The following is a 27,864-nucleotide window of genomic DNA, read 5'->3' on the forward strand; positions in this document are numbered from 1 at the left end:
ATAAGAACTGCTACTGCCCCACGAACTTGGCCCACACTAGGACAAGGACACGTGGGTGCTCCCCTTCTGTAACGGATCCAGCCTGCCTCAGGAAGAGCAAGCAACTACACCCTAAAGCTGTGCGGGGCAGTATGAAGAGTCCAGACTTCCTCCTGGCCTTCACAACGATGCTGAGTGCAATGATTTCATGTGCTGGGATTCCAGATAAGGAAGTATCACGTGGATAAAGTTAGAGTGGGAGAATACATATATTGACATAAAATGTCCCTCAAACTTAGAATCGTGAGCGATTGCAAAGTGCTTTTGCAGTGCCATGGCACTTCACTTGGTACAGTGCTGTGTTCTGACTGGTGATGGGCAGATACTTACCAGGCTGTAGGAAACACTTTGAGGCCGGGAGACCTGTAAGAAAGACAAGAACTCAGCTGTGAGCAAAGCTGTAGTCTCAGCAGAGCTGCAACAGAACAGCCCATTTCCACTAACAGTTGCTCTGTATATACAATATACATTTCAGTATATACAAAATGCTCGGTCCTTTTCCCTTCATGGTAACTCAATGGCACAAACCAAAACCGAGGACCACTAAGCCACACCAAGAAGGAAAAAGCCCTGCAAAAACCCAAAGCCCATTTGGAAGGCAGGACCCTGGAGAAAAGTTCATTGCACTTCAGGAAAGAAGTCTCACCTGGCCAGAGTATTGGCTGCTTTGGGGAGTCTGTAAAAAAGAGAAGGTAATTACCACCTTGACAAGAGGCTTCTATACAGAGCATAATGATTATGAAACTATAACTGCACAACGGTTTCCCAGAAAGGCTCATCCTGAGCCAAAGCAGACAGAGCAGGGTGCTGGCATCTGTGCAGCAAATAGCTTGCCCTGCTCTCAGTGAAAGCCTTGAATGGAACTGAGATGCAACAGCCAAAGGAAACATCACTCTCAAAAACCTGCCAGTGGTGCTGGTCACAGAGAAGTCAGTGAAGAACTTCCTATGGAATAGCCAGTTTGCTTCCCTGGCCATAAGAACTGCTACTGCCCCACGAACTTGGCCCACACTAGGACAAGGACACGTGGGTGCTCCCCTTCTGTAACGGATCCAGCCTGCCTCAGGAAGAGCAAGCAACTACACCCTAAAGCTGTGCGGGGCAGTATGAAGAGTCCAGACTTCCTCCTGGCCTTCACAACGATGCTGAGTGCAATGATTTCATGTGCTGGGATTCCAGATAAGGAAGTATCACGTGGATAGAGTGGGAGAATACATATATTGACATAAAATGTCCCTCAAACTTAGAATCGTGAGCGATTGCCAAGTGCTTTTGCAGTGCCATGGCACTTCACTTGGTACAGTGCTGTGTTCTGACTGCTGATGGGCAGATACTCACCAGGCTGTAGGAAACACTTTGAGGCCGGGAGACCTGTAAGAAAGACAAGAACTCAGCTGTGAGCAAAGCTGTAATCTCAGCAGAGCTGCAACAGAACAGCCCATTTCCACTAACAGTTGCTCTGTATATACAATATACATTTCAGTATATACAAAATGCTCGGTCCTTTTCCCTTCATGGTAACTCAATGGCACAAACCAAAACCGAGGACCACTAAGCCACACCAAGAAGGAAAAAGCCCTGCCAAACCCCAAAGCCCATTTGCAAGGGAGAACTTAGAGAACAGCTCATTGCATTTCAGGAAAGAAGTCTCACCTGGCCAGAGTATTGGCTGCTTTGGGGAGTCTGTAAAAAAGAGAAGGTAATTACCACCTTGACAAGAGGCTTCTATACAGAGCAAAATGATTATGAAAGTATAGCTGCAGAAGGGTTTCCCAGAAAGGCTCATCCTGAGCCAAAGCAGATAGAGCAGGGTGCTGGCATCTGTGCAGCAAATTGCTTGCCTTGTTCTCAGTGAAAGCCTTGAATGGAATTGAGATGCAGCTGCCAAAGGAAACACTCTCAAAAACCTGCCAGTGGTGCTGGTCACAGAGAGGTCAGTGAAGAACTTCCTACAGAATAGCCAGTTTGCTTCCCTGGCCATAAGAACTGCTACTGCCCCAGGAACTTGGCCCACACTAGGACAAGGACACATGGGTGCTCCCCTTCTGTAACGGATCCAGCCTGCCTCAGGAAGAGCAAGCAACTACACCCTAAAGCTGTGTGGGGCAGTATGAAGAGCTCAGACTTCCTCCTGGCCTTCACAATGATGCTGAGTGCAATGATTTCATGTGCTGGGATTCCAGGTAAGGAAGTATGTTGAGTGTGAGAGGACAAATGTTCACATGAATTGCCCTTGAAAGTTGGAATTGTGAGAGCTTGCTGAGTGCTTTTGCAGTGCCACGGCACTCCACTGGCTCATGTGCTGCGTTCTGACTGTGGATGGGCAGATACTTACCAGGCTGTAGGAAACACTTTGAGGCCGGGAGACCTGTAAGAAAGACAAGAACCCAGCTGTGAGCAAAGCTGTAGTGTCAGCAGAGCTGCAACAGAACAGCCCATTTCCACTAACAGGTCCTCTGTGCTTCGTTCTTTTTCCTTCAAGGTAACTCAGTGGCACAAACCAAAACCAAGGACCACTCAGCAACACCAAGAAGGAAAAAGCCCAGCCAAACCCCAAAGCCCATTTGCAAGGCAGGACCCTGGGGAAAAGCTCATTGCATTTCAGGAAAGAAGTCTCACCTGGCCAGAGTATTGGCTGCTTTGGGGAGTCTGTAAAAAGGAAAAAGGTAATTACCACCTTGACAAGAGGCTTCTACAAAGAGCATAATGTTTATGAAAGTATAGCTACAGAAGGGTTTCCCAGAAAGGCTCATCCTGAGCCAAAGCAGACAGAGTACGGTGCTGGCATCTGTGCAGCAAATAGCTTGCCCTGTTCTCAGTGAAAGCCTTGAATGGAATTGAGATGCAGACTGCCAACCTTTTGCATGTTGATCGTTTGTGCTGTTGAGTACTTGTCTCCCTGAGCTTTGACCCCTAGAAGTCATACCTGCCCTTGTGAAACATTTTCCTGGTTGCGTGTAGTGGTATAGAGAATATTGACAAACATTTGTCTTTTTTTTTTTCTTTTTTTTTGCCCCCAAATGGAAGGTATTCTGAAGATCCTTCATACCTGAGCTCATACTATGAATGTGTTCCTCTGCAACAATTTCTGTTATCATTATGGTAGTATTTGTTAAATCACACACTTGGTTTCCACATAAGTAGCTTTATTTGCATGGCTTTTAGTAAGGCTGAAAGACATTGCATGTACGTTTGACTCTATGATCCTCCATTTTCCACACTATGGACAAGCAACTCTCTGAGATGTAATATACACGGGATGTGAATCTACTAGTATAGGACTTATGGTATGATACTGAGCCCAGAATCACTTCCTCTCAGTGCCATGACTTTTATGCCCCTTTTAGAGGAACACACTGAGTGGAATGCAGACATTCCACTTCAACTGACCACAAATGGAAATACATTTATGAGCATTTCAATCAAAAATAGTTGAAAAACAAGACCAGGTGACAATTTTATGAACAAAACCCAGAGAAATAGAAATACCGGCACCCTGTGAAATACATTTGGAAATGAAGGAAATAATTAATTTCCAGGTTGGGTTGGCCCTGTTTTAGCGAAGTCTACAGAAATAAGTTCACTTACCAGAACGTACGTACTGCTGCTTTGTGGTCTTTGTCCACTCTACACAGGGACCAAAAAATTTTTAAAAGAAATTACTTCTGTAATAAGACTTTTTAAGAAACAACTCTCCTTATATCTACTAGAAAGCCAGAATGAGTTCCTTATGCCCTTTCTTACTTTATTTATGTCATCTCCATGTGCTACAATATTCAATACTTCAGTATATAAAGATCCTTCCTAAATATAGTCCTAAAAGTATACATCTTGATGTCATTTCCTTAATTAAAATTGATCATATAATATGTTGTCATGTTATATCATGGTATTTCAAGTGAGTTTAAATAATTCTGCCCTTCAAATGTACCACACAGATTTCCATTAAACTCATTCATTTATGTTCATATTATGACTGATTTTTTCATGAATAAGCAACAAGCTTATGGCAAAGGCTTTGTCAAAACAAGAACTGGAAATGTCACTGAAGAAAATTTTCAGTTCCCAGGAAGTATGTGGATTATGAGAGCTATCACATTCTTCAGCTTTATTTCTATATACACATTGAAAATATTCAACCTGTGTAGTCAAAACACTCTACATTTAAATTCAGAAAGAAAATAACAAGGAAATCTTGTTCCTTTCTCTGCCAGCATTCATCAGTAGTTATGGAAGAATCTAATGTTATACATTTTGATGTTCAAAAGACAAATTTCAGCTGTGGTAACCTGCTATTTATCTTCCAATGGAAGGGAGAATTTGTTTTACAGTCTGAAGGACTATCATATGAAGGAAGGAAAGCCTAAACTCTGAAGAACTGTAGGTAGGTTAAAATTGCAAAGGACCCAGTAAAAATACTCCAGAGTGATAGCCATATTACTAAACTAGTTGTTTCCATTTTAAAAATAGACTGTTTAAGTGAACATGGAACTGTCCAGGTTAGGATTTACGCATATTTGATTTAATAGTGAATAACATTCAAACTTTAGTTCTAGAATTCTGTGCACCTTCCTGAGTAGACTGAGTTGATTAAATTTCACAGATTTTGAGAGCACTACGGAATGAACATACAGAGGTTTTCATATTTTGTGGCTGTAGAAAACATGCAATGGTCTTTAATCAGCAGCCAAGTAAGATATCACTTTGCTGTAACCACAGAAACCCCCTACTCCGCCACTGTAGACTGTGGATATCTAAGATACCCATGAGGTATTCATACATAGTTATTCCCAAAGAGATGAATCATTACTTTACTGAGACAGGGCTTCAGTTAAAACTTGAGTATAATGGCAAAAGAATGGCTACCTGTACAACGACCCTAGCAGCAGAACTTCCCAAACTCTGAAAGAAAAAATAAACCAAAACCTCACATCAGACAACACAGAATTTGACTTGTTTAAATGCAATGCAGTTAAACAGAAAACACAAAGTTGTACTGGTTTGCTTGGGAGAATAAAGGGAGAGGTTGTATATGTGATGTATTGAGGATCAAAGTGTTAACACCCAGCAATAAACTAGTTTTTTATCCTCAGCTCTCTACTAAGTAATTTTCTACATGTGCATTTGGTTCTATTGCAGTTTCTGGAGAGAGCAGCAGAGCAGAGGCTATGCCCTCTTTACACAACCAGAGAGCTTGGCTTTTCAAGATATGGTGAGTGAAGCTTAAGAAACCATCATCCCACTGACTTGTCTCACTGTCACCTGCATTGGACATATATCACCACACAGACTAATTCAATTACTGATTCAGTCATTTGTTTGCTGAATGAGGGTAAAAGGGCAGCAGACACTACCCTGAGGCAACTGGTTTGATCCCATAAGAACCACATTCCTATTATAGAAATCATAAAAGTCTGCTTACCTGGGGGTAGGTGTGACGCTACAAGTGAAAGAAAACAACCTTTAGTTATTTTGTACAAGGGCTTGTCCAAACAGGACATTGCAGCAGAAAAAAGGCCCTATCTTTTGGATACAATACACAACCAAATGTGAAAGAAAGATATAGGAAGGATAGCATAGAACAAATGGATCATAATCTTCACTCAGGTTAGAAAAATAAGATGTTTGATTAGAAACTAGACATCAGAAAAACATATATATTGAATGTTTCATCATACAAACTTTCTTTAACCACCTTCAGGCTAAATTTAGTTTTGACTGACTGTGTGAGTTCCAAGTGAGCAGAGTGGAAATTGAATAGTTTAAAAATGAGACTAGAAGTGAATTTAGAAAAGAAAATTGCAATAGATACAGAAAAAAACCAACCAAACTATTCAGGAACAGAGACTGTATGCACTGAGAGACCTGGAATCTGCAGCTAATCCAGTATCTCTGCAAATACTGATAGCAATCAGAGCACCATGAGTCTTGTAGTTATTTTAATACTGGCTTTCCCTGAAGATAACTATGCACCTGGGGTAAACTAAGCCTGTCAAAGAGTTGTCTCCGTACACCAGGAATCTTTCTCACAAATTAAGCCTGATGATATTTCAAAGCTTTTTGAGTCAAAATTCTGAGCAGTGTAGAGAAAAAGTGCTTACCACAGGTGGAAAAGGGTTGCTGTTGGCCACGACCACTACCTACAGAGGAATCAGAGAAAGGTGTTTATTCATCATAGAGTTTACTTCAATAGTTCAATATGTTAGGAAAAAGAACAGAGTTCTCTAAATTTACAAACTCTAATAATAATGCTATGGAAGATCACTTTTATAAAATATTATTTTTATAAACACATTTAATGCACATTAGCAAGCAAAGAAGAATATATATGTATATGCAAGAGTATAAGGAGGTGAAACACGCTGCCCATCACACAAGGACTCAGCTGTATAGGCAGAAGCAGGTTTTCATGTATTGTACCATATCGACTGGCATATACTGTGTGTCCTTTTTGATCTTCAACTTTCCACCTCAAAATGGAAGATCAATTTCTTTTCTCTTTATTCAGTATTATGCTAAAAAAAGGCTTCATATGGAGTTCATTCAAAAAAATGAAGCTAAATGCAATAGCAGTAACTTCTGTAAAGGTTTTAATATTGTCTAATTAGAAGCTTCTCTTCCCACCATATTTTACTTTTTTTAACTGAAAACAGTTTTTATTATCCAGGGGTGTAAAAAAGAAAGAGGAGAGTTGGTGCTATCAGAAGAATTCTAGTATAAACCAGGGAGAAGTATTATGCTTTTAGAAGTAGTTATTACAAAAAATAATCTATCAGTATGTTTTGAATTCTTAGAACAATGGGAAACTAAATGAAAAACTAGATCTGTGAGGACATGAATGGGTACATTACGTATACACAATGGTGTAAATACACCACCGAATTAGCCCTGCACTTCCTGGGGGCTGAACTGAGAGGAACAGTCCATGTAAATATTATCAGTCAAATACAGTAATATGAATTCTATTGATTTCACTTGCTTTGAGCCACACTCATTCTCCAGCCCCATCTGAATAATAACTCCATAACCTATATCCTTAAAAGTCCTCAGTACCTTGCAATCACTATGCTAACTCTTTAAAAGCAAATCACCATAAACATGTATGGAATTTTGTTTTATATATAGTTAAGTCAACTACCAACAAAAGCCACCACAGCACAGCTAGTTAGGATAAAGCATCTAAGAACCAAACTGATTCAAATTGTATGAATCCGTCTGGGTTACAACCTTGAGAAGCCTTAGAATGATAGAATGGTTTGGGTTGGAAAGGACTTCAAGATCATCCAGTTCCAGGCCCCTGCCATGGGCAGGGACACCTCACACTAGACCATGTCACCCAAGGCTCTGTCCAACTGGTAAAAGGAACTGCAGCACCACTGAAATAAAAGAAGTCATGCCAAGCTATCTCTAAGAATGTTTTCTCTTTGAATTGAAAAGGAGAGCTTACCTTCTTACTGGAATCTGAACTGCTTGAAGGCACAGACTGTAAAAAATACAGAATCCATTTGTTGCTTAGGTAAATGTATGACAAATTAATTACAGCACTATTTGCCACAAGAATGTTATAGCTAACATAATTTCCCTAAAGTACAAAGCAAAATAAGATTCTGAGGAAAAATATTAAGGTATTGGCAATTAATAAGTGAAAGACTGAAATCACCTGGTTTAATTTTTGTCCTACAAACCCCAGTTATTTTGCGAGCTTCCCACAGCACTGTATCAGAGCTGCAAATGTTTCATTCGACATCAAATTGGAAATTTGTTTATAATAAAAATACACTAGTGGTAGAAACAAAAATTAATCTCTTCTACCATCATCAAACCAGAAACCAACCCCAACTCCACTCCACTCAAACTGAAAAGCCTACTGTTGAAATAGGAACTTGAATAAATGGGATGTGCCATAAGATGAGAAATGTTTTAAAAGAAGCATAAAATAATGTGCAGCAAAGTTTTGCATTTCAGCAACTCGTATGTACAATTGCATAGGCAAAAGCCACAAAATATACTTTTAATTCATAGTAACTATCAAAGAAAGCACTGACTTTTGGAAAATCATAATAAAAGTAACTGGTGTTCATTTACAGAACAAATATAATGGAGTTTCTGTGCAAAACAAAAGTAAATAACTTCAACAAAGCTGATATTACAACATACACTAAGCATATAATTAATCTGTTGAAGTTATTTCCATTACTACTTAACCATTTGGATATAGTGCTCCTTTATCCCCTTCCATGAATTTAATTACTGTTTGGTAAAAGTTGGGTATTACTGCTTGGTTTCTGAATAGCTTGGGAAACTGAAAACATATTGGAAAGCACATAGTTACCAGGCCATAGGAAATACTGCTGGAGGATGCACTCTGAAATAAAAACAGAAATCAGGTATATATTTATATAATAATTTGCTAATTATATAGAAAAGTCATCACTTTTTTTTCCTTAGAGGATCTACACTTCAAATCAAACTGATTTTATCTATAAGTAAATAAATCTAGGGCAGTAGTAAAGCAGAGGGAACTTGCTTAAAGAGGACTGAAATAAAGATTTTCCAACATTCTACTGTAGTCATAAGATTAACGTTGCTCTATCACAAATAGAGTTTACACTTACACAGTAAGCAAAGATGAAATGTATTTAACATTTGGGAATTAATATATCTAATGATTTATTTAAAGTTAAGCATATAATTAAGCACTTTCTTGGCTATGGTTTCACTTTCTAACAGAGATTTGAGAGTGTGTTGGTTTTTTATTTGCTTTTATGATTTTAAAAATGGGAAGTATGTCAGGTTTTGAAATAAATCTGTTTTGAGGTGAAAATGAAATAAATGAGACTGACAATAGAAATTGCTTATTAAAAAATTATTTGATTAATACACAAAGATTGTAAAAAGAAACCCAAATAGTATTGCACAATATGCAATAGCCAAAGACAATTATTCTGTCGGACAAAGAGCATTATGCAGTTAAGAATTCTGACATTTTAGTAAGCTAACAAATTAGGCATTTATAATAGGCAATGAGTAGCAACTGTAACATGATTATGTTCTGAAGAAGTGAGTGTAACACCTTTTAATCTTGGTTTTTAACCTCAGAATAATACTTGAGGCTGCCACCAGTTTCCCTAGTGTATTTAGGAAGAATAGTATAACTCTGCAGAAGCGAACAAAATGCAATTTGCAGTGAGAAGATGATGTAAAGAGCATAGTAGTAGACAACCAGTAAACACATGTATAATCAACTTACATCTCTACAGGCTTGTTGACTATAGGCATCAGCAGCACCCCCCTAAGAACAAAACAAAATCAGTTATTTCTCTTCTGTAATTGCTTAAAGGCACACTTCAGACACCAGGCACAACAGTCCCTTGTATATTCGTGATTATCTAGTGGTACTCAGGAAACATTTTAAAACAGACACTGTCAAGACATTTATTAATAGAAATAAATGATCAAGATTTAATGCAAAGCTTGTGATTCAAACTTATGTATGTCGTGTATGTACACATATATGTAAAAATTAGGAAGCAGAAACTTGAAAGAAATAAGAATTAACACCTTCCTGATTTGCAGTCAATCAACTATAAAATATCAAGATCCAGCATACGCCAGTGATGGTTCCTTTTATAAAGGAAATCTCACTTCTTAATACAATCAACAGCCCACCTCCAAACTGTAATTTTGTTGTTCTTTGCAAAAACCCAAATGAATTTTATAGTTTACAAGTACTCATGACAGGAATGGTTTACACGTTTGGAAACATTGTCCTTGTTGGAGCTGTATCATCCCCATTTTTCTAGTTGGAAGTGGCTAGTCATAAGCTATGACTAGCTTGTTTTTGTTTACTTGCTATACTACGAAAAACAAGCAAAACCCCTGTCATCGACATAAAAAGACTAAATTTCACCATTTCAAGCTTTTTTGTTATTTTTTATATTGAGTAGCAACTTAGAACATGCAGACCAATTTGCACCAGTTTTGTCTTGAGTAGAAGAGAACAGACAACCTGTATAATGAGTGTAATGTCAGTGCAACAGATAACCCCTTCCAGTCCTTTTTACATGATTCCATGATCCATATGTTTCTATTTAACTTTTTAACATCTCTGTTTGCCAAGTACTTCATATCATTGAATAAACTGTAACATTCATCTTCTTACTCACTCCAGTATTTTCTATCTACAAAAGACATTCCCACGTGAACACTCATATAAATAATGCAATTGAAGGTTAGGAGTTAGTATAAATATGTTGTGGACAAAAAAGCAAAAGTAAGAAATGTGCTTACAGGGCCACATCCATTCTTGCTTATTGTGTAGACTACTGCACTCTGAAATAAAAACAGGAATCAGTTATTTCCATGTAAAGAATAAAGGGGGGGGGGGGGGGGGGGAGAGAAAGGAAAAAACACAAGCCCTGCTGTTTGTGGTGTGAAAAGTTGTACAACTGAAAATGTGTATGTGCAAATAGGGGATAAGCAAGTACAAAGGTTACCAGTTCACTGGCATCTGGCTGTACCAATTCTAAGTCAGTATGAACCATTAGTCATCATCTGGATCTCGTATAACTTTGCCATTGGTCACGTAACCTTCCAAAAGCTACAAGTTGTTTTACTCAATGGTCTGTATTTTAGAAAAAATTAATAACTTCACGTAGTTATGTGACAAGGTGAGAAACTTAACTCTTAGAAAAGAGTAACTTAACTCTTAGAAAAGAGTATATGTCATATCTGAAGGAAATACAATGACGAAAATGAGTATTTAGTATATAGACATCAAAACAATCGGTATTTCTCAGAGGCTGGTAATTCCACTTACAAGTAGTGAAGATTGAGCTAATGAAACCAGATAATTCACTAATAAGTAGTAAGAAATATATCTTTGAGAATCTCAGTTCAAGAAACTGGAGACATACCAGAAAGCATCTGACAGTTCAAGTGCAAACAGGCATGTTATGGTATTGGAGGTAATTAACTAGAACACTAGTATCCATTTCTGTGATTAAGGAAGTGAAAGCAATCAGTGAGAATGCAGACATACATTCCCCAGACGTTTTAAAAGGCTAACTAGACAGTGAAGTCCCTAAATTTTCAACTGCAAATATAATCTGCTGTTAAAAGTAATACAGACATTACAGTGGAGCTTTAATATACACCTGAATATCTGGTGAAGTTTGGAGAAAATTTGTGGAGAAGGTAGTGAAACACAAGTATAATTCTAAAACTATAAAACAAATGATTCTATGGTTCTGTGTTTTATAAATACCATAGAACCACAGAATCATTTAGGTTGAAAACACTTTTAAGATCATGGAGACCAACAATAGGGGGGTGGGAACTAGAAGATCTTTAAGGTCCCTTCCAATCCAAACTATTCTATGATTCTATAATAATATATCTGGATTACAATACAAATGCTTATGCTCGTTTTATAAAATTATCATTCTCATTATGACAAATGGAAAAGAAGTTATCCCATCTCTGCAGCTTCCCCCTTCTGAAAGGAACTGCACACAATGCAGGGGATTCTTTTACTTCTTAGAATCATAGAAGGGTTTGGGTTGGAAAGGACCTTCAGACCATACAGTTCGAACCCCCTGACATGGGCAGGGACGCCTCACCCTTCATGTTTCTATATGCGAAGGCTTTAGATCCCAGGAAACACTCCTAGGGATCAGCAACAAACCAGCTTGACTGAATCCAGTGTTGCATACACAGGTAGGAATCCCCTAGGAAGATGGAAGGAATCTTCCTTTTTCCTCAAAAGGAAAGCTAAAGCTTGATAAAAGTGTTTAATGTGTGAGATCAGAGGTGGTGAAGCATTTTGTAGGTAAGAATACTGACAGCAATCTACTGAGTTCAACAGAGTGTAGGAAGCTGAACCTAGTTCAGGTATTGAACACACAGTTCACTGGAACAATAACTCATTCTGCATCAACTAGCAGAGATGGTATTTCAGTACAGTATTAAGTCATCTGAGAACTCTGTAGTTACAGAGTTTTGGTTGTTTGAGGTTACTGGAAGTTAGACCTCTTACCGAACTGCCTGAATAGGTGCTCTGAGAGGAACCGGAAGGTCCAACCTGGAAAGAAACCAAAATGCTATTTATTATTTTGCAGAAAATTGATTTTTTTGATAAATTTTTGTCTAGATAAATCTTAGTTTTTTATGAAAGAAAGATCTACTTAGTGGGAAAAAGAACAACACACAAAATAGTTTTCTGTGACTTCGTTCTACTGATACTATTAAAATTATCTCAGATCTTTAAAGATCTCTGAATCTTTAATCAAATAATCAAAAGCTAAAATCAAATAATCAAAACTATACCAAACCAGCTGGTAAAAATCAATATAATTCGGCTGCTCGCACCCTTTTTTATCTGGCCTCATACGTGTGATATCCATCATTGAGGAGGAGATCTACGCTGTCAAGGTGATTAAAAAGTATATGAAAACTTTTTACTGATATGACTACCTAATCACTAGACACTATGGCATGTAGGGCATATTTTCTGGGAGAAAGGAAGGAAGAAAAAGAGGCTTCTTCACTTAGCTGCAAGTGATAGCTTTCAGAAAAATAAAATCGAATAGCTGAATTCTGTAAGTAGATCATGATTTGCTAAAGGCAAGGTTTCAGAGCTGTTGCAATAAGTGATCTTTAAAAGCAATCAAGCACTATGACTAAAAAGTGAAGACAGAAAAAAGGAAACTTCTCTTAGAAAGTTACTCCAGATTAGCTCAAGAGAAGCGGCAGGAGGAAATGGGAACAAGGCTGACAAGCATTTAGGAAGTTTGGGACTTTCATCAACCAAGGTAAATTGCCAAAAAGAAAAATGAATTGAGCGACGAGATGGATAAATATATGAGTAGAAGCAGGTTTTGACTCTTGAGGTCTTGAGCAATGAGCAGTGTTTCAGTGTCTTTGGAGAAAGAATACTTACCATGACACATCCGCCTTGTGGTGAGTAAGTCCCCCCAAGCTGCAAGAAAATACAGGTTCCAGTTACCTTTTATTGACTGGTGTATAAGTACCACACTATTTTAAACAGGAAATCAACTGAATGCACATTCATGGTCTGAGTGAAGGAGTCAAGTGTTTCATTGCTTACAATACCTCACACGTTGTAACACTCTGATCCAAAAACTGACATTAACTACTTAAAAATAAAAATTCAAAACTGCATACATAAATACAGGCAGAAATGAGATCTTGCTGGGAAAGTAATTTGAATGGGGCAACATGACCTTTATGCTACAACCATGAAACAACTGGGCCAGTAAGACAGGAATTCTATAAATTGGGAAATTGAAGAAAATTGCTCTTACCTTCCTACATTCTAGTGCTATCATAACCTGTGGGGAAAAGAGTACAAATTATTTACTGGGGAAAAAAAAAAAAAGCAACTAATTATAGGAAAGAGGAGCAAGAGACAAAATCAAGGTGTTCACTCTTGGTTAGATCGCAAGATGACATAAATCACTGTTGTTACAGTCAAGAACCAATACTATACATTTGAACAGACTTTCTTTGCTTTAGCTGCCAATCATGTTTAAGATGTTTCATACAAACACAATTCTTGGCTAAAGAGTAACTAAACTCATTTCTAATAATATGCTACACAGCTCTAGTTCCAGTGACTGAGGCTTCAGATTGGTGTTCTATGCTTCAGATTAGCATAGTACACCACAAGTACAATAGAGCTCTCCTTATGACCAATTTGCTTTTCTTTGTCTTTATGCTATGGATTGTTTTAATAACTAGATTGTTAGTTTCCTTTCACTCAAAACATACCTTCCTTTTACTTTTTCCTGTCCCATTAACTGACTCAGAATGTGTAGGTGTGAGAGTTTTGCTTTGAATTCCAACCCAGAATTTCTCTAGATCTTGAACAACAGTTGCACTGGAGAGAGAACAGAATAACCATTATTTTTCCATCAAAGTATTTCGATATAAAATACCAATTAAGTCTCTTCCCTCCCCTGCCCCCAGCCAAGAAAACCCACTCTGTTTTGATTTTAAGAGTGTACAGTCCAAGATTGAAAAGAACATCATCATTTTCCAGAACACTTTGCTTTTCCAGTTACTGTGTTATCATCCAGCACCATTTTGAAGATCAATAAAATAGATGCTGAGAAGGAGCAGAAGAGGAATGGACACAATTTGAAGAAGCACTGACTCCGCTGAGGCTTATCAGCTCAGATGTCCATAACAATTGTCACACCTCTTTCCTGCTCTGACAATCTCTATGATGGTGAACTGATTGTGGTTTTAAGTTGTGTTCTTTTGCCTCTTTTTGTATTCCTCAAGATTTAATGAAGCAAGGCCCCTATTGCAAATCTATGTTTCAAACAGTATCATAAGATCAAATACTTAAATATTTTCCAACTACATCAAGCATGCATTTTTGTAGATCAGGTGATATTTTTTACAAGCTTTGGATCTGCAAGAAAAGTAGAACTGAACGTAGGATAAATCTGTCTTCTCCTGTTTGCAGCAATTAGTTCATGGGTTGTAAACTTATTCTTAAATTTATCTTACAAGCATTTACATCAAACTACTGTTCTTCTGCTGTTCAAAATGAAAAAAGTTATAATTAATTAGTTTGAACTTCACTTCTTCAGGGAACTAGTTACATTCATATTGCTACTCTTGTAATTATAGAGGCCAAAGTGTAAAAACTGGTTATTCAAAGATCCATTAATAACACTGTGCTTAATGGAATTATTTACATATATTAATATCTGTAGGACAGTGTTTATTCTATGTTATTATAATAATTTATAATCTAAATATTCATATAAATTTACATATTTATGTAAATATAAATATTTATGTTTATTATTATACCTTAAAATGGAAAAACATTTTGAGAGCAGCCCTGAGGAGAAAGACTTGGGGGTGCTGATTGATGAGAAGCTCAACATGACCTGCCAGTGCGTACTTGCAGCTCAGAAAGCCAACTGTATCCTGGTCTGCACCAAAAGGAGTGTGAGCAGCAGGTTGAAAGAGGTGATCCTGCCCCTCTACTCTGTTCTCGTGAGACCCCACTTGGAGCACTGTGTGCGGTGCTGGGGCCCCTAACACAAGAGGGAGACCAGAGGAGGCCACAAAGATGCTCCGAGGGCTGGAGCACCTCTCCTAGGAAGACAGGCTGAGAGAGTTCAGGTTGTTCAGCCTAGAGAAGAGAAGGCTCCAGGGAGACCTTAGAGCAGCTGCCAGTACCCAAAGGGGGCCTACAAGATTGCTGGATAAGGACTTTTGACAGGGCCTGTAGGGAAAGGACAAGGGGGAATGGCTTTAACCTGCCAGAGGGGAGAGTGAGATGAGCTCTGAGGCAGAAGTTCTTCCCTGTGAGGGTGCTGAGGCGCTGGCACAGGGTGCCCAGAGAAGCTGTGGCTGCCCCATCCCTGGCAGTGTTCAAGGCCAGGTTGGACACAGGGGCTTGGAGCAACCTGCTCTAGTGGAAGGTGTCCCTGCTCGTGGCAGGGGGTCGGAACTGAATGAGCTTTAAGGTTCTTTCCAACCCAAACCATTCCATGATTCTACACTTTTATGTTATTTAATGGACACAATGGGAAGTTACGACTATGAAAAAACCCACAATTGTGGCAAGACAAGAACATCAGAAAGAGCAACACAGACCCATAGCAAAATAATCCATAGAAATAAAATTTCAAGGCAAAAAAAAGAAGAAAAACAACTATTTACACAAATTGAAGATCTTTAACATCATGGGGAGCAATCCACGTTGTTGTAACTTTCTGTTTCACATCTGAATTGGCATGACTTACTGCTGAATTCTGCAATTAAAACCAAATACATATAATTATAGACAATATAAAAGTTACTTTTTTGTCTCTTAAGATTGATGTCCTCCTAAAAAGTGCCAGGTAGATTCTATTAGATTCATACCACATATAGAAGAGACATGTATTTCTTGTGCAAGTCTAAATTTTTAAACTCTATTAATGAAATAACTTTGCCCTATAAAAAAATGCTCTCTACTTCTATCAGTTCTGATTAAAGTATTTAAAAGGAAACTAAGCTCGAGTAAGTATTCCAAAGACTGAACACGTACCGTCACATTATGACACTCCATGCCTTTAGTGTTTGGATCTGTAATTTTAAAGGTACCAACAGGAACATCTCCATCTATTTCTCGAGCTTGTAGACTAAATCCTTTAAACCCAACATCTTTAAGTGCTTCCAGAGTCACTGTGAAAATAGACATTTTGAGAAATTTGAGTTTCATACACAACTAAAAGCTCTTAAATGTTTCACAACTGATTTCCCTCACTTCAAAGCACTAGACTGCATGTACAGAAAGTGCTTTAAAAATTGTACACCTTTTAAAATGTTGGGGTTTATGACAATTTTTACTAATAATCAGGAAAATGACAACAAAGGAAAAGGAAGAAATTTGGAGAGGCATTTCTGTTTAAAGTAACATGAAATATATGATTTATTGGCAATTTTAAAAGCAATCCTGCTCTACCAAATGACTACAGCTTTCTCACCAATCTCATTTGCTCCACACGCATAGTCAGAACACAAGCCAATGGCCCTGCTGACCAAAAGTTATCTATTTTCTGTCTAATTAGGCCTATGGAGTCAAAATAGCTACAGAGAATTACATTTCTTTCCACATCTGTTTGAACAGAAAAGATTAACTTTTGCCTAATGCTGAATTGCAGAACCCCTTTTTCATGCGCTACAACTGGAAAAAGAAGAACCAGACAGTTTGGCTCTCATTTTCTCTATAAAATATGAAAAATTAGTAATTATGAACTTGTCAATTTGACTCAGATTGTTACTGAAGGAGCTCAGAAAACTATGGAAGAGAACAGTTTGTGCATATCCCAATTAAAAGTAAATTTCAAGAGGCATAACCGAATTTGTCAGGATCTATCATAAACTTGCTCTGCTAATGCCAGTATTAGGCACTTTCACAAATACAATCAGAATAACAGGTTTATGCCCACATGTATGTGTAGTCATTAAAAATAAGGACAGATAAATTGGGAATGGCACAGAAGTCAAGGCAAGGCTCAATCATTTCTTGACAATAACACCTTCATAATTAGCCTTCCAAATTCAGTCCTAATTCACCAATTTTTCACAGGTCTCATAGCAGGGATGACATCAAACACTTGAACACACTATTAAATCAAGCACAAATACAACTGTAAGAGTGTAAGAGCGAAGAGTGTTGACACATGACATGCCACAGGTGAAACTGCAATGAACTCAACTGGAGGGTAACAATGCAGCTCCCTGAGATCAGGTACTGGACACTTCACAATTTGAAGCAATAAAAAGTAGTGCTAAAGCAAGAAAGGCATGCTTACAAGAAAAAGGGGGAGAAGCAAGGTTAGTAGCATTTGGGATTCAATATTTTTGCCATGGCAAATCCCATATAAACTCACAGAAGAGTCTGTCTATACTTAAATCCGTCCATTCATCATTTTTCTGGCAATACTTTAAAAATAGCTATCAAAGAGCCCTCCCATCTTTGTAAGAGCTATTCACACATGTTTTTCCAAGAATGGCAGCTGTAATAGGGCACTTCTCCATTCTCCTCCCTACATACCACTCTCTGTGGAAGCACATCCATACGACTGGGCTTAGGTAAAACAGAATGTGAACTAGGCAATAGCGTTAGTGAATAATGCTCTTTGTCAGCTACTGAGATACAACAGATGTGTGACAGGTTATGACTCCCACTTCCATGCTTCTTCTAGCAAATGGCTAGAAAAAGAAGCATTCACAAGCCACTTAAAGTGTGATAGCACCATGAGATGGCATCATAGTGTGGAGAAACAAGGCTGTCAGGGTGTTCCTTCCAGAGAGCAATTTGGGATTAAGAGGATAAATAGGTTGGTTTAAGCCACAATAGGTCCACCTCTTGCAATATGATAAAATCTGGGATGCAGCTCTTAGAGGTATGACTCAAAATGTCTCACTCCTGAGTTGTCTTATACTGCACCCTGGGATTTTATTTTCCTGTAAGATGACAGCATGTGAGCATCTACTGAGTAGGATCCCTTTGTATTGCAGAGGCCTGACACAACAGCAAATACTCATATACGAAGTTGAAGAGCAACTAATTATTAGTCCAGTTTGGCCAGTCATCATCCCATTTCATTTTAACCTTGTCACAAAAATTACAGCATAAGGTTAAGATGTATTTATTAGCTAAGGAAGAGAAAAAAAGAGAGATATTAGTGCGAGGTGCCCCTGCCCATGGCAGGGTTGGAACTAGATGATCTTAAGGTCCTTTGCAACCCTAACTATTCCATGATATTAAAAAAAAAAAGAGAAATAAAATGTACATACAAATATATGCATACATATATAAAACATTTCCAAAAAAGATTAGTATCTCTGATATATAGATGAATGAGATTGAAATAAAAAAATAAATTGAACTAAGCTGAGAGGGAAATGGGGGAATTTTAGTGACAATGGGCAATTCTGGCAGAGACAGATAAAAATTCAGATTATTTACCTTGGACTTCATTTCCTGGCTCAAAGTTATCAAAAGATACAGCAATAATATAAGGCGGTGCAGATGTCTGTGGGACAGCTTCATAGTTTGGTAACAGAGAATCACAATCAATTGAGGTATTTGTCTGTGGAAAACCAAGGGTTCCGGGCAAAAATATCCCACAGAACAAAAAAACGAAGCTGGAGTGTCTCCTCATCTGTGGAACAAAAAGACAATATAGTTTAAAGTGACTTCTTTTGAGTAGTTGCCATGTTTGACAAACACCTGCTTTTCTCCAGGGTAGGAAACAGAACAAGACTAGAGAGCTGGGCTTTCACTGTATTTCTGTCTTTTGAAGAAAATAAGTTAAAATAAACTACCTATATACACTGGCAGAGCAGTGCAATATATGACACAAGTATTTCCATCTGAAAATACTGAATTATTAACACAAGTTTAGAATCTCTGGTTACATACACGCCAGCAATCCATGAACAACCCTGTCTGCTGCATTACGGCTTTGGGCTAGAAAAGGCTTTAAACAAATGTCCTCCTCGTTAAGCCAGCAGATTTAGCTCAGCTTCTTTGTTATTCAAGAGCTAAGACACAATCCTTGGTCTCTCAGACTGCTTTCTGCAGCTCTAACCGTGATCAGCATGGTCTCTTTTGACTGCTTTGCCTACTCCCACTTCCAAGAGACAGGCAAGAAATCTATTGTTAACTGCCCCAGAGAACTCTTAGAAGTTTTTCAAGGTATTTGTTTCCTGAAGGACTTAACAAAAGACTTCTGCAAAGTCCTTTGGAACTTCTAAACAACTTAAAACTACTAAATTGTTCTGCACGCTTCGTATGGGATAAGAATATTATACCCAGTACAGAAATTCACAAAAATAACGAAGAGGCAGAACTGAAGTCCAGTCTTCAAGGATTGTCAGTGGAAAGTAAATGTATTTTCTTTATAATTCACTTGTAGCACTGACATTGACAGTAAACTGTTTCCAGCAAAGAAAGGAAACATTTCCCAGCAGGGTTCTCAGGCGTTTAATGCCAGATTTTATGGGCCATGCTCAAAGTCCAAACATTTAACCATGGCACCACAAAATTTGTAAGGCCATTACACCTTATGAATATCATCACTGTTCCAGCTACAAAAAGGCTGATACAACTGTTAAATCACAAGTAGTACTTAATAAAACACTATATTTGATGCTGTCTGCTGCAGGGTAGCCTTGTGCGATACAATAGGCTGTAACAGAAAGAATGGAGATATTTACTTGAGATTTTTTAAAGCTTTCCAAACACAACATAAGAGATATGTTCAGTTTGTATCATCTACCTGTGTATCTTCATTTGCACGTGAATGTGTAAGACCGTTTGGCTTTGTATGTGCTAAAGAATTAAGTAACAAGCATCTGGAAGCAGCAGGGAAAACTTCAGGACACAATTCCAAACACCCGTGTACTTAACTCTGAACTTCAGCAGCTTTTTAAAAAGCCACTGAGTCAACAGATAATAAAAGAGGTGGCTGTGAAGTGTTGAAAGATTTCCTATAGGAAGATGATGGAGGTTTGCATGGTGTCACAACCAGTAAGTGCAGCAATCAGGAAAGATACACATGCAAGTTATCATGTCTTTAAAGCAGATGAAGACTATCCCTCCCAGAAGTCCCATGAAAATGTCACTTCAATGGGATCCTGGGCAGCATCATGTTTTGGTATCAGTGTGCTGGGTGTGGTTGTCCCATCTCTTGTGACGATTTGGACATGGCCCGCCTCTAATTAAACTTTAAATACAGCATGTAGGTGCTATTATACTGACAGATGTGGTAAACAGTGATTTAATATGAACCAGTCTATGTGTTGTTGAAATCTTTGTCTGACTCACGGAGAGGTGGAAAAAAAATCTGTTTCTAATTAGATGTTCTATTTCAAAGCACAGAGTCCTTAGCACTAGTTCAGCCAGGACTGGAAAACTGTCTGGAGCTACACTCTGCCACGAAAGGAAAACAGTCTGAAACCTTCTTTCTTCTTCTTCTGACTAGAAGAGAGCCAGAAACACAAGCACAACAAGTTGAAACACAGCCGAGATACCTTCTCCATGCATCAGCTCTCTGACTTAACAGTTCCAGAGCCATCCTAAGAGGCTCATCATGCCATCCTTTGGAAGCAGGTTTTAGATGAGGAAGAGGGAGAGAGCAGCATCTTACAAAATTCCAAGTCCAAACTTGAGGCAGAAGAAGAAAATAATTCCCATGGACCCTGAGTTCCAATACATATTCAATGCAATCATGCTATCTTGCATCACAAATTGACCTTTTCTTCATGGAAAATGTAAAGAAATTAAAAGTAAGTATTTATAAAATAGAAGCACAGGGAATTTTGTCAACTAAATATCATTTGCAAGCTTCTAATCAGACATAATTGCGAAAAAATGACTGTCTTCTCAGTTCCTTTATCTAATGGATTCTAATTATTTTTGTCACAGATACAATCCCTTCCTCCTCTGAGCCTACACGGCCCTCATCTCTGCAGTACCTGAGCTGCTACCTTAAATATCCACTTCCACATTTAGTCTACTACGACTTGAGGCCAATAATTAACTCCCCAGGTGCTAGTTACTTAGCTACAGCATTCAAAATCTAGTGGACTTGGGAAGAGGTACTTTGGTGGTTTGCTTCTCCAGAGCCTTGGGCAAATTTCTGAATAGAGACAAAAGTTGTTTTAAAAGCCTTTAAATAGAGAGCATTTAACTAATGGGATAAACACTTCTCTGTAATTTGAAAAAACACAGTCCTGGCAAGCCCAACCTGCCAACAGTCCTGTAGACCCCTTTCTAATCGCATCCTTAATGAGTATTTTCCTTCTTTCTTTTCTCCTAGGTGCTCTTGATGAGCCACAGACTTACTCCTTAGCCTCGGAGAACAAGAACCAGCAGTTAGCGTGCACCCATCCACCACATCCCCACCAACACACCTTCTCTCCGTGCGGGCACCTCCGGTCCCTCGGTGGTCAGCGTGGAGGAGCTGCAGCCCAGCAGCGCTGGTGGCCCAGCAAGATGAGAGGGAGGAGGTGGAAGGCTCAGCCAATCCGAGGCGAGGTGGGGAGCTGGCGTGGCCAATCAGGGCCGGCCGTGCTCCTGCCCTGGAAATGAGGACAGCAGAGGTGGGACTGCGCTGCCCAGATGGGGCGAGGACAACACGCGCCACACTCCTCATGGCTGAGTCATGTCCCTCCGACCTCTAACTCGGCACCTGGCACGGGGAAGGCTTCTCCAGGGTGATAGCCTCAACTGCTGTGTTGATCACAGCGGCACGAGTACGCTACACAAAACACTTACTAATACTTCATGAGCGGTTCCCCTAAAATATTCTACACTGGTCGGTTTGACTTGACCTCGGAGTGTCTCTGGGTGTATCTAGGAGATACTCTGCTGCTGGTTTTTCACTTTCCTGTGCCTTTCTTACACTTGGAAAAGACATGGACAATTCCAATCAGGCATTGGAACAGGCTGCTCAGGGCAGTGCTGGAGTCACTGTCCCTGGAAGTGTTCACACACCGTGTAGAGGAGGTCCTCAGTGACACGGGTTAGTGGTGGCCTTGGTAGTGCTGGGAACGGTTGGACTTGATCATCTTCAAGGTCTTTCCAACCCAGTTGATTCTATGATGCTACAAATACCACCAAGCATTTCCTCAAAGCAAAGAGTTATTGAGGCTGTTTTATCTCATGCACCTTGTGGGAAGGGTCTGAACTGATTGTATCTGACCTGCATTAAAAACTAACCTTTTATTTTTTTCTTTTCAGAAGCATTTTCACAAGGTCTCTGCTGAAGGCTGGGAGAAGCCTGAAAGCTGGGTGACATACAGAATAGAATATTTTCAGTTGGAAGGGATGTACAATCATCTCCCTAGTCCACCTGCCTGACCACTTCAGGGCTAAGGCCATTGTACAAATGCCTCTTAAACACTGCCAGGCCTGGGGCATTGACCACATTCCAGTGTTTGACCACCCTCTTGGTGGTTCACCTTTCATGCTGAGGCGAAAGTTCTTGTGTTTTAGTTTATGGTCATTGCTCCTCGTCCTGTCACTGGATACTAGGGAGAAGAGCTCAGCACCTCTCTCCCCACTTCCCCTCCTCAGGAAGCTGTAGAGGGCAATGAGGTTGCCCCTCAGCATCCTTTTCTCCACGCTAGACAAGCTCACAGTCCTTAGCTGCTCCTCATAGGACTTTCCTTCCAGCCCTTTCATCAGCTTTCTTGCCCTCCTCTGGATTCAAGGACCTTAACAGTATGACAGACGTTTCCATTTAACCGGAGAATACCGGGAAATCCATGAAGCAAAGACTTTTGACAAGAATCTTCTTCAACTTCTTGATGTTCGTGCATTAAAATGTACTTACAATTCAAAATGCTGATAGCATTTTACAGTCTCTATTTTTAAAATTTAGTGTATTTAACTAACTGTATTCCCTTTCAGTTAATTACATTTAATTAATGAGGAGCATTTTATTTACATTATTCCATTATGAAAGACATTACTTCCTATCTGCTACTATCCATCGGGGAAGAGATTGTAATCTGCCTTCTCTTACTGTACCACCAAACTACCCATTGATACCAATGTTGTAAATAGCAATGAAAATGCATGTTACACACCACAAATACAACAGCTTACTGACAACACCATCAAATACGTGACACAGGAGAAGAATGGCAACTGATTGCCCTAGAAACACATAAACAAATGCATGTATGCAAGACCTCCTTCACTACCAGCTAGGAGATGCTAAGAGGTCACCAGAGGGATCACAACTATTACTCCAGGCTACTCAGAGCAGCAATCAGTTCTCCATGAATATTTGGTTTGACAGACAGACACACAAATGTCAGGCAATGAATTGCTGTAATCTTGGTAATATCATGGTTATAAAGAAGCATAGATAAGACAAGCAAGATGATTATGTTGGTTGTAACACTAATAAAATACTATATTGAATAAGCTGGTAAAGACTCAGACCATTAGTTTACAATGTGAGAGTTGTAAACCTGCTGCCCCAGCTCTTACACAACATACTGTTTGTGGTTTATTTCAAAGGAACAGTATTTCCACTGAATCAAACCTAGGGCACTGATTCAGTTTTAATCTATCTGTGCTCCAGAATTGCCAATAAAAAGAAGTCTTTTCAGGACTCCACACTTGAAAGGACAATTTGGAGATCACGAATTAACTACTGACTGAACTAGTGGTGAATTCCTGACTCTGGTAAAACCATGATTACAAAGTTTGCTATGTACTGAAACTACTGTACCAGAGCAGATCAACTCTATGCTGGAAGCACATGGGCTTCCCTGGTGCTTGGAATGCCTTTGTGCATATTCTTGTGGGAATCTTAGCTATTTTATTTTATTATTTTTATTTTTTAAGATACCTGAATGTACAGTAGCCCATGTAGAGTTTGTTGGTCTTGCTTTAAAATACACACATTAGACTTGCGCCACCAATTCGTTTTAGGAACAAGCCAGGAAGCCAGACTCCAGAACACTGAAAGAAAGGGGATCCCTCCTGGGCAGTGGGTGAAAGTTTTAAGGGGTACACAGAGGACAAAAGGGAAGCCAGCCAGCTACTCACCTAAGTAAAAGAGTATCTATCTGCTTGAATAAAGGACTGGAAATGCTGGTGGAGTTTTCTAGAAACATTTTGTTTCTGCTAAAAGCTCTTCAAACCAAACTGGACCAAGCAGCCTGTTTCTTTTTTCCTCACTGACATTGGGAGCTCCAACCGCCTTCATGACCCTCAACAGCCTTCAGCTTGCTCTCTGCAGCTTCTGAGCCAAAGATTCTTTTTGGTCTGGTACATTGCAACTGGAAATGCAAGAAAGCATAACAGTGCTTCAGCTAATGTCAACATAAATAAGAAGGCAAAGATGTGAGGGTTATTTTCATCAGGGTCTGGTAACCTTATCAAATTGTTTTGATGTTTCCAGTAAGCAGTAGTGATACACCACTGAGTCTTCGTGGGAGAATTGACAGACTATTTGCTTGGATACCTCAGGTGTGCTGGGAGACAATGAATGATAATCCAGTCACCACTCCAAATCATTTTCAGAGAAAATGTGCAAAAGAAGTGGTTTTATGGATAGGAAAAGGTGAGATTATAACCATACACATCTTTTGTTGAGTACTCCAAACTGACTTCATGCAACAATAAAAGTGAGTGGGAAGGGAGAGAAAGAAACTTTATTTCTTCCAAACGCTATTTTCCATAGTGCTGACAAAGAAACCAGTTATTACTGAACATCATTGCCTCCTCTTCGTGCCAGCTGCCTTCCCAAGCTCTCCCAGTCCTTGTCTTTGTTTCCTTCTTGCTCAAAGAGGGAAGGCCAAGAAAAATTCCTTCTTAAATCTTAAAAATAAAATTTGTGTTCCTGACACTGACAATCACAAGAAATACCCACAAGAGATATTTCTGGAATACCCTACATTTCATCTCTAAATGAAAGTGGTTTGCTCACTGTTCACGATTAGTGCTATTAAGTGGATGTTATCATTGCTGCAATCCTGCAGCACACTTTCTGCAACTCAAAAGTACTTAACTGAGGTTATTTTGAAACACATTCTAGCCTAAATTTAGTGGTGAGAATCCTTACTGGGCTGTGTGAATTGTATCATAATGATTATATGAAGAGATATATTTATTTACTTTTCCTTCAAAACCAGTATTTCTTCTGCCTTACACTAGTGTGTCAATCTTTATATCCTATTTCCAAGGCCTTTAAGTATTACCACAGTTTTTTATTTATAAGGGAACATTATACTTCCTGTTTTCAATAATTATATTGCCTTCTTAAAAATACACCAACACATAATGCAGCAGAATGACTTACTGCTCAATATAGCTCTAGCTATAACTGAGTATAGTGTTGTTCTTCAGAAAAAGAAGATTGCATTAAAATAGTGCATTGTAAGAGCCAACTAAAATTTACATAGTATATGTGGCACTATTAAAGAGATATATTAAATGTACACTCAATAAACACGTAACTGATAATTCCGCAAACTTACATTTTTACTGGGAAAAAAGATACAAAAATGATCCTTTCTCTCATATTAAAAACTTTCAACTCCTTGTTGTCTTTCATTTCTCGTCTTTGTTCATAATAGCGCTTTTCTTGTCTTATTTAAACCCTGCCAACAGTAGTCTAAAAGTCTGGTGCTCTATAAATAACAATGGCCCACACCCCGAAAGTCCTAGTCAGGTGATGTCACTGGGAGCCTAATGAGAATTAGTGAGCAAAAAAAAGGTTTGACTTGACTACAAAAGAGTAGGAAGGGAGTGATCAAATGGATTATTTCTACTGAACCTTTTTCGCCACAGTAGAGGAGGGTGAAAAAGACTGTGCATAGCTTATCAATGCCATAGACTTGCGTGCTGCTCAGGAGAAACACCTGACATGGACAGCACACACAACAGCAATGACATGTGAACGTTGCACCATCTTATCTCGTGCATTGTGCAAGCTAACAAATAGTATTGTCCTATGTGCTTTAAGGTGAGTGCTTGGGTGTGGCTGCAAACATAGGCAATACTTCATATAAGCCACTGTGACTACCATTCGTTAGTGACTTACCAGACTCCACGGGCATCATTAAGCAAATGTAAACATCTGTTCATGGGATAGAAGACACTGTAGAAGAGGGATCCCAGTAGTGGGATTCGCACTCCAAAAGAAAACAGAAGCCTTAAGATTAACAATCAAAATTCACACTTTTCACAGTCACAGAGAAGTTAAATGATCTCTTACATATACATCCTATTGATATTACTGACAGTCTGAGAAAGCTGGGACTGTTCAGCCTGGAGAAGAGAAGCTGCGTGGAGACCTCAGAGCAGCTTCCAGTGTCTGAAGGGGGCTACAAGGATGCTGGAGAGGGACTCTGCATCAGGGACTGGAGTGACAGGACAAGGGGTGATGGGTTCAAACTGAACCAGGGGAAGTTCAGGTTAGATCTAAGGCAGAAGCTCTTCCCTGTGAGGGTGCTGAGGCGCTGGCACAGGGTGTCCAGAGAAGCTGTGGCTGCCCCATCCCTGGCAGCATTCAAGGCCAGGTTGGACAGAGCCTTGGGTGACATGGTCCAGTGTGACGTTGGAACTTCAGGTTCTTTCCAACGCAAGCCATTCTAGGATTCTATGATTCTAAAGTTCTCTTTGTATGTAATTCGTATCTTTGGATCCAGAAAACTTCAAGCACAGTTGAAATAGATTTGCAGGTTATTTCTAAGTTCCTGTAGCCTAAAGGATTCACCTGGATAGTGGAGCTAATGTAATGCATATATTGGTTCATTCATGAGTGAGCAGCTAGGGTTCAGTAATGTAAGTTTAGCTTTAGAGCTTCTACCAATTTGACAGTATTGGATCAAAAGTATTATAGGTGCACGATGATACAAAACACTGACTGATATAAATTCACTTTGTCAATTCAGTGTCATGAATTCAAAAATGCTGACTGCTTAGGCTGATTGAGTTGTGGCTAATTTGAGAGAAATGCTGTTGCATATCCATAACTGATACCCTATGTGATCAGAAAATGCACGTGTCTGGTACTAATAAGCACAGAGCTGCAGCTTGTAAGAGTTTTTTTCAATCTCCTGGCCGAGAGGAAGATGGTCACACTAGTGGCCATTCCTTGGACTTCAAAATCAACTTAAACACTTGGGATCCACTTCTTTGAAACTGTAACTAAAGGAAGTTTATTACTTACCTTTATGTCAATCTATACAGATGTTCCTAGGGAAGAGAATGGGACTTTAGCTTTGGGCAGGGGTGTCTCAGGTTCATCATTTATAGAAGCCAAAAGCAGCCATCACAGAATGTGCACAACTACTTGAATACAAGAGCATAAAGGCAGCAGAGGAAAGAGGGATGGTACGACAGGCTCATGTGGTTACTGATAATAGACTCCCAAGCAACAGCCAATTAACAATATGTTTTCCAAGACATGATCAACAAGGTGTTTGAGATTGTACAGGTCTCCAGCAATAACTAATCACATTTTCACTGCATCTTCTCTGTTTGTCTCTGAACACACTTGGCAAACAGTAATGAAGTAATCCCCACAGCTTCCCTTGTGAGGGACGGATTATTATTTGTACCTAATTCTGCAGATGAGGAAACCAAGTCACAGAGGGATTAAGTGACTCGGCCAAGGTCATATAGAAAGTCTGCTACCACTCATGGTATGCGTCAGTCCTTGTCAGCACTCAGTGACACTCCCTGAAGAGTTCACTCAACCCCTTTCTCTGCGTAGGACAGCATCTTTAAGATTTCATAAGTACCATCTTCCA

The 27,864-nt window shown here is 39.2% G+C and overlaps 1 protein-coding gene across 1 annotated transcript in view; it reads right to left on the reverse strand.

Moving 5' to 3' along the window:
• The window catches only part of LOC115611631 (hornerin-like), an 88,390-nt gene that overhangs the window by 36,935 nt on the left and 23,591 nt on the right, over nt 1-27,864 (reverse strand). Inside the window, exons 3-23 of the mRNA XM_030494867.1 lie at nt 18,548-18,743; nt 16,118-16,254; nt 15,748-15,839; nt 13,831-13,939; nt 13,365-13,391; nt 12,980-13,018; nt 12,077-12,121; nt 10,330-10,371; nt 9,290-9,331; nt 8,372-8,404; nt 7,487-7,522; nt 6,141-6,179; nt 5,462-5,479; nt 4,906-4,941; nt 3,628-3,666; nt 2,659-2,688; nt 2,375-2,407; nt 1,693-1,722; nt 1,378-1,410; nt 686-715; nt 370-402 (exon numbers count right to left, since the gene is read on the reverse strand). Coding sequence (XP_030350727.1) covers nt 370-402; nt 686-715; nt 1,378-1,410; nt 1,693-1,722; nt 2,375-2,407; nt 2,659-2,688; nt 3,628-3,666; nt 4,906-4,941; nt 5,462-5,479; nt 6,141-6,179; nt 7,487-7,522; nt 8,372-8,404; nt 9,290-9,331; nt 10,330-10,371; nt 12,077-12,121; nt 12,980-13,018; nt 13,365-13,391; nt 13,831-13,939; nt 15,748-15,839; nt 16,118-16,254; nt 18,548-18,743 — 1,119 coding nt within the window. The remainder of the gene's footprint in view (nt 1-369; nt 403-685; nt 716-1,377; nt 1,411-1,692; nt 1,723-2,374; nt 2,408-2,658; nt 2,689-3,627; nt 3,667-4,905; nt 4,942-5,461; nt 5,480-6,140; nt 6,180-7,486; nt 7,523-8,371; nt 8,405-9,289; nt 9,332-10,329; nt 10,372-12,076; nt 12,122-12,979; nt 13,019-13,364; nt 13,392-13,830; nt 13,940-15,747; nt 15,840-16,117; nt 16,255-18,547; nt 18,744-27,864) is intronic.

This window comes from Strigops habroptila, chromosome 8, assembly GCF_004027225.2.
Source record: "Strigops habroptila isolate Jane chromosome 8, bStrHab1.2.pri, whole genome shotgun sequence".
NCBI lineage: Eukaryota > Metazoa > Chordata > Aves > Psittaciformes > Psittacidae > Strigops > Strigops habroptila.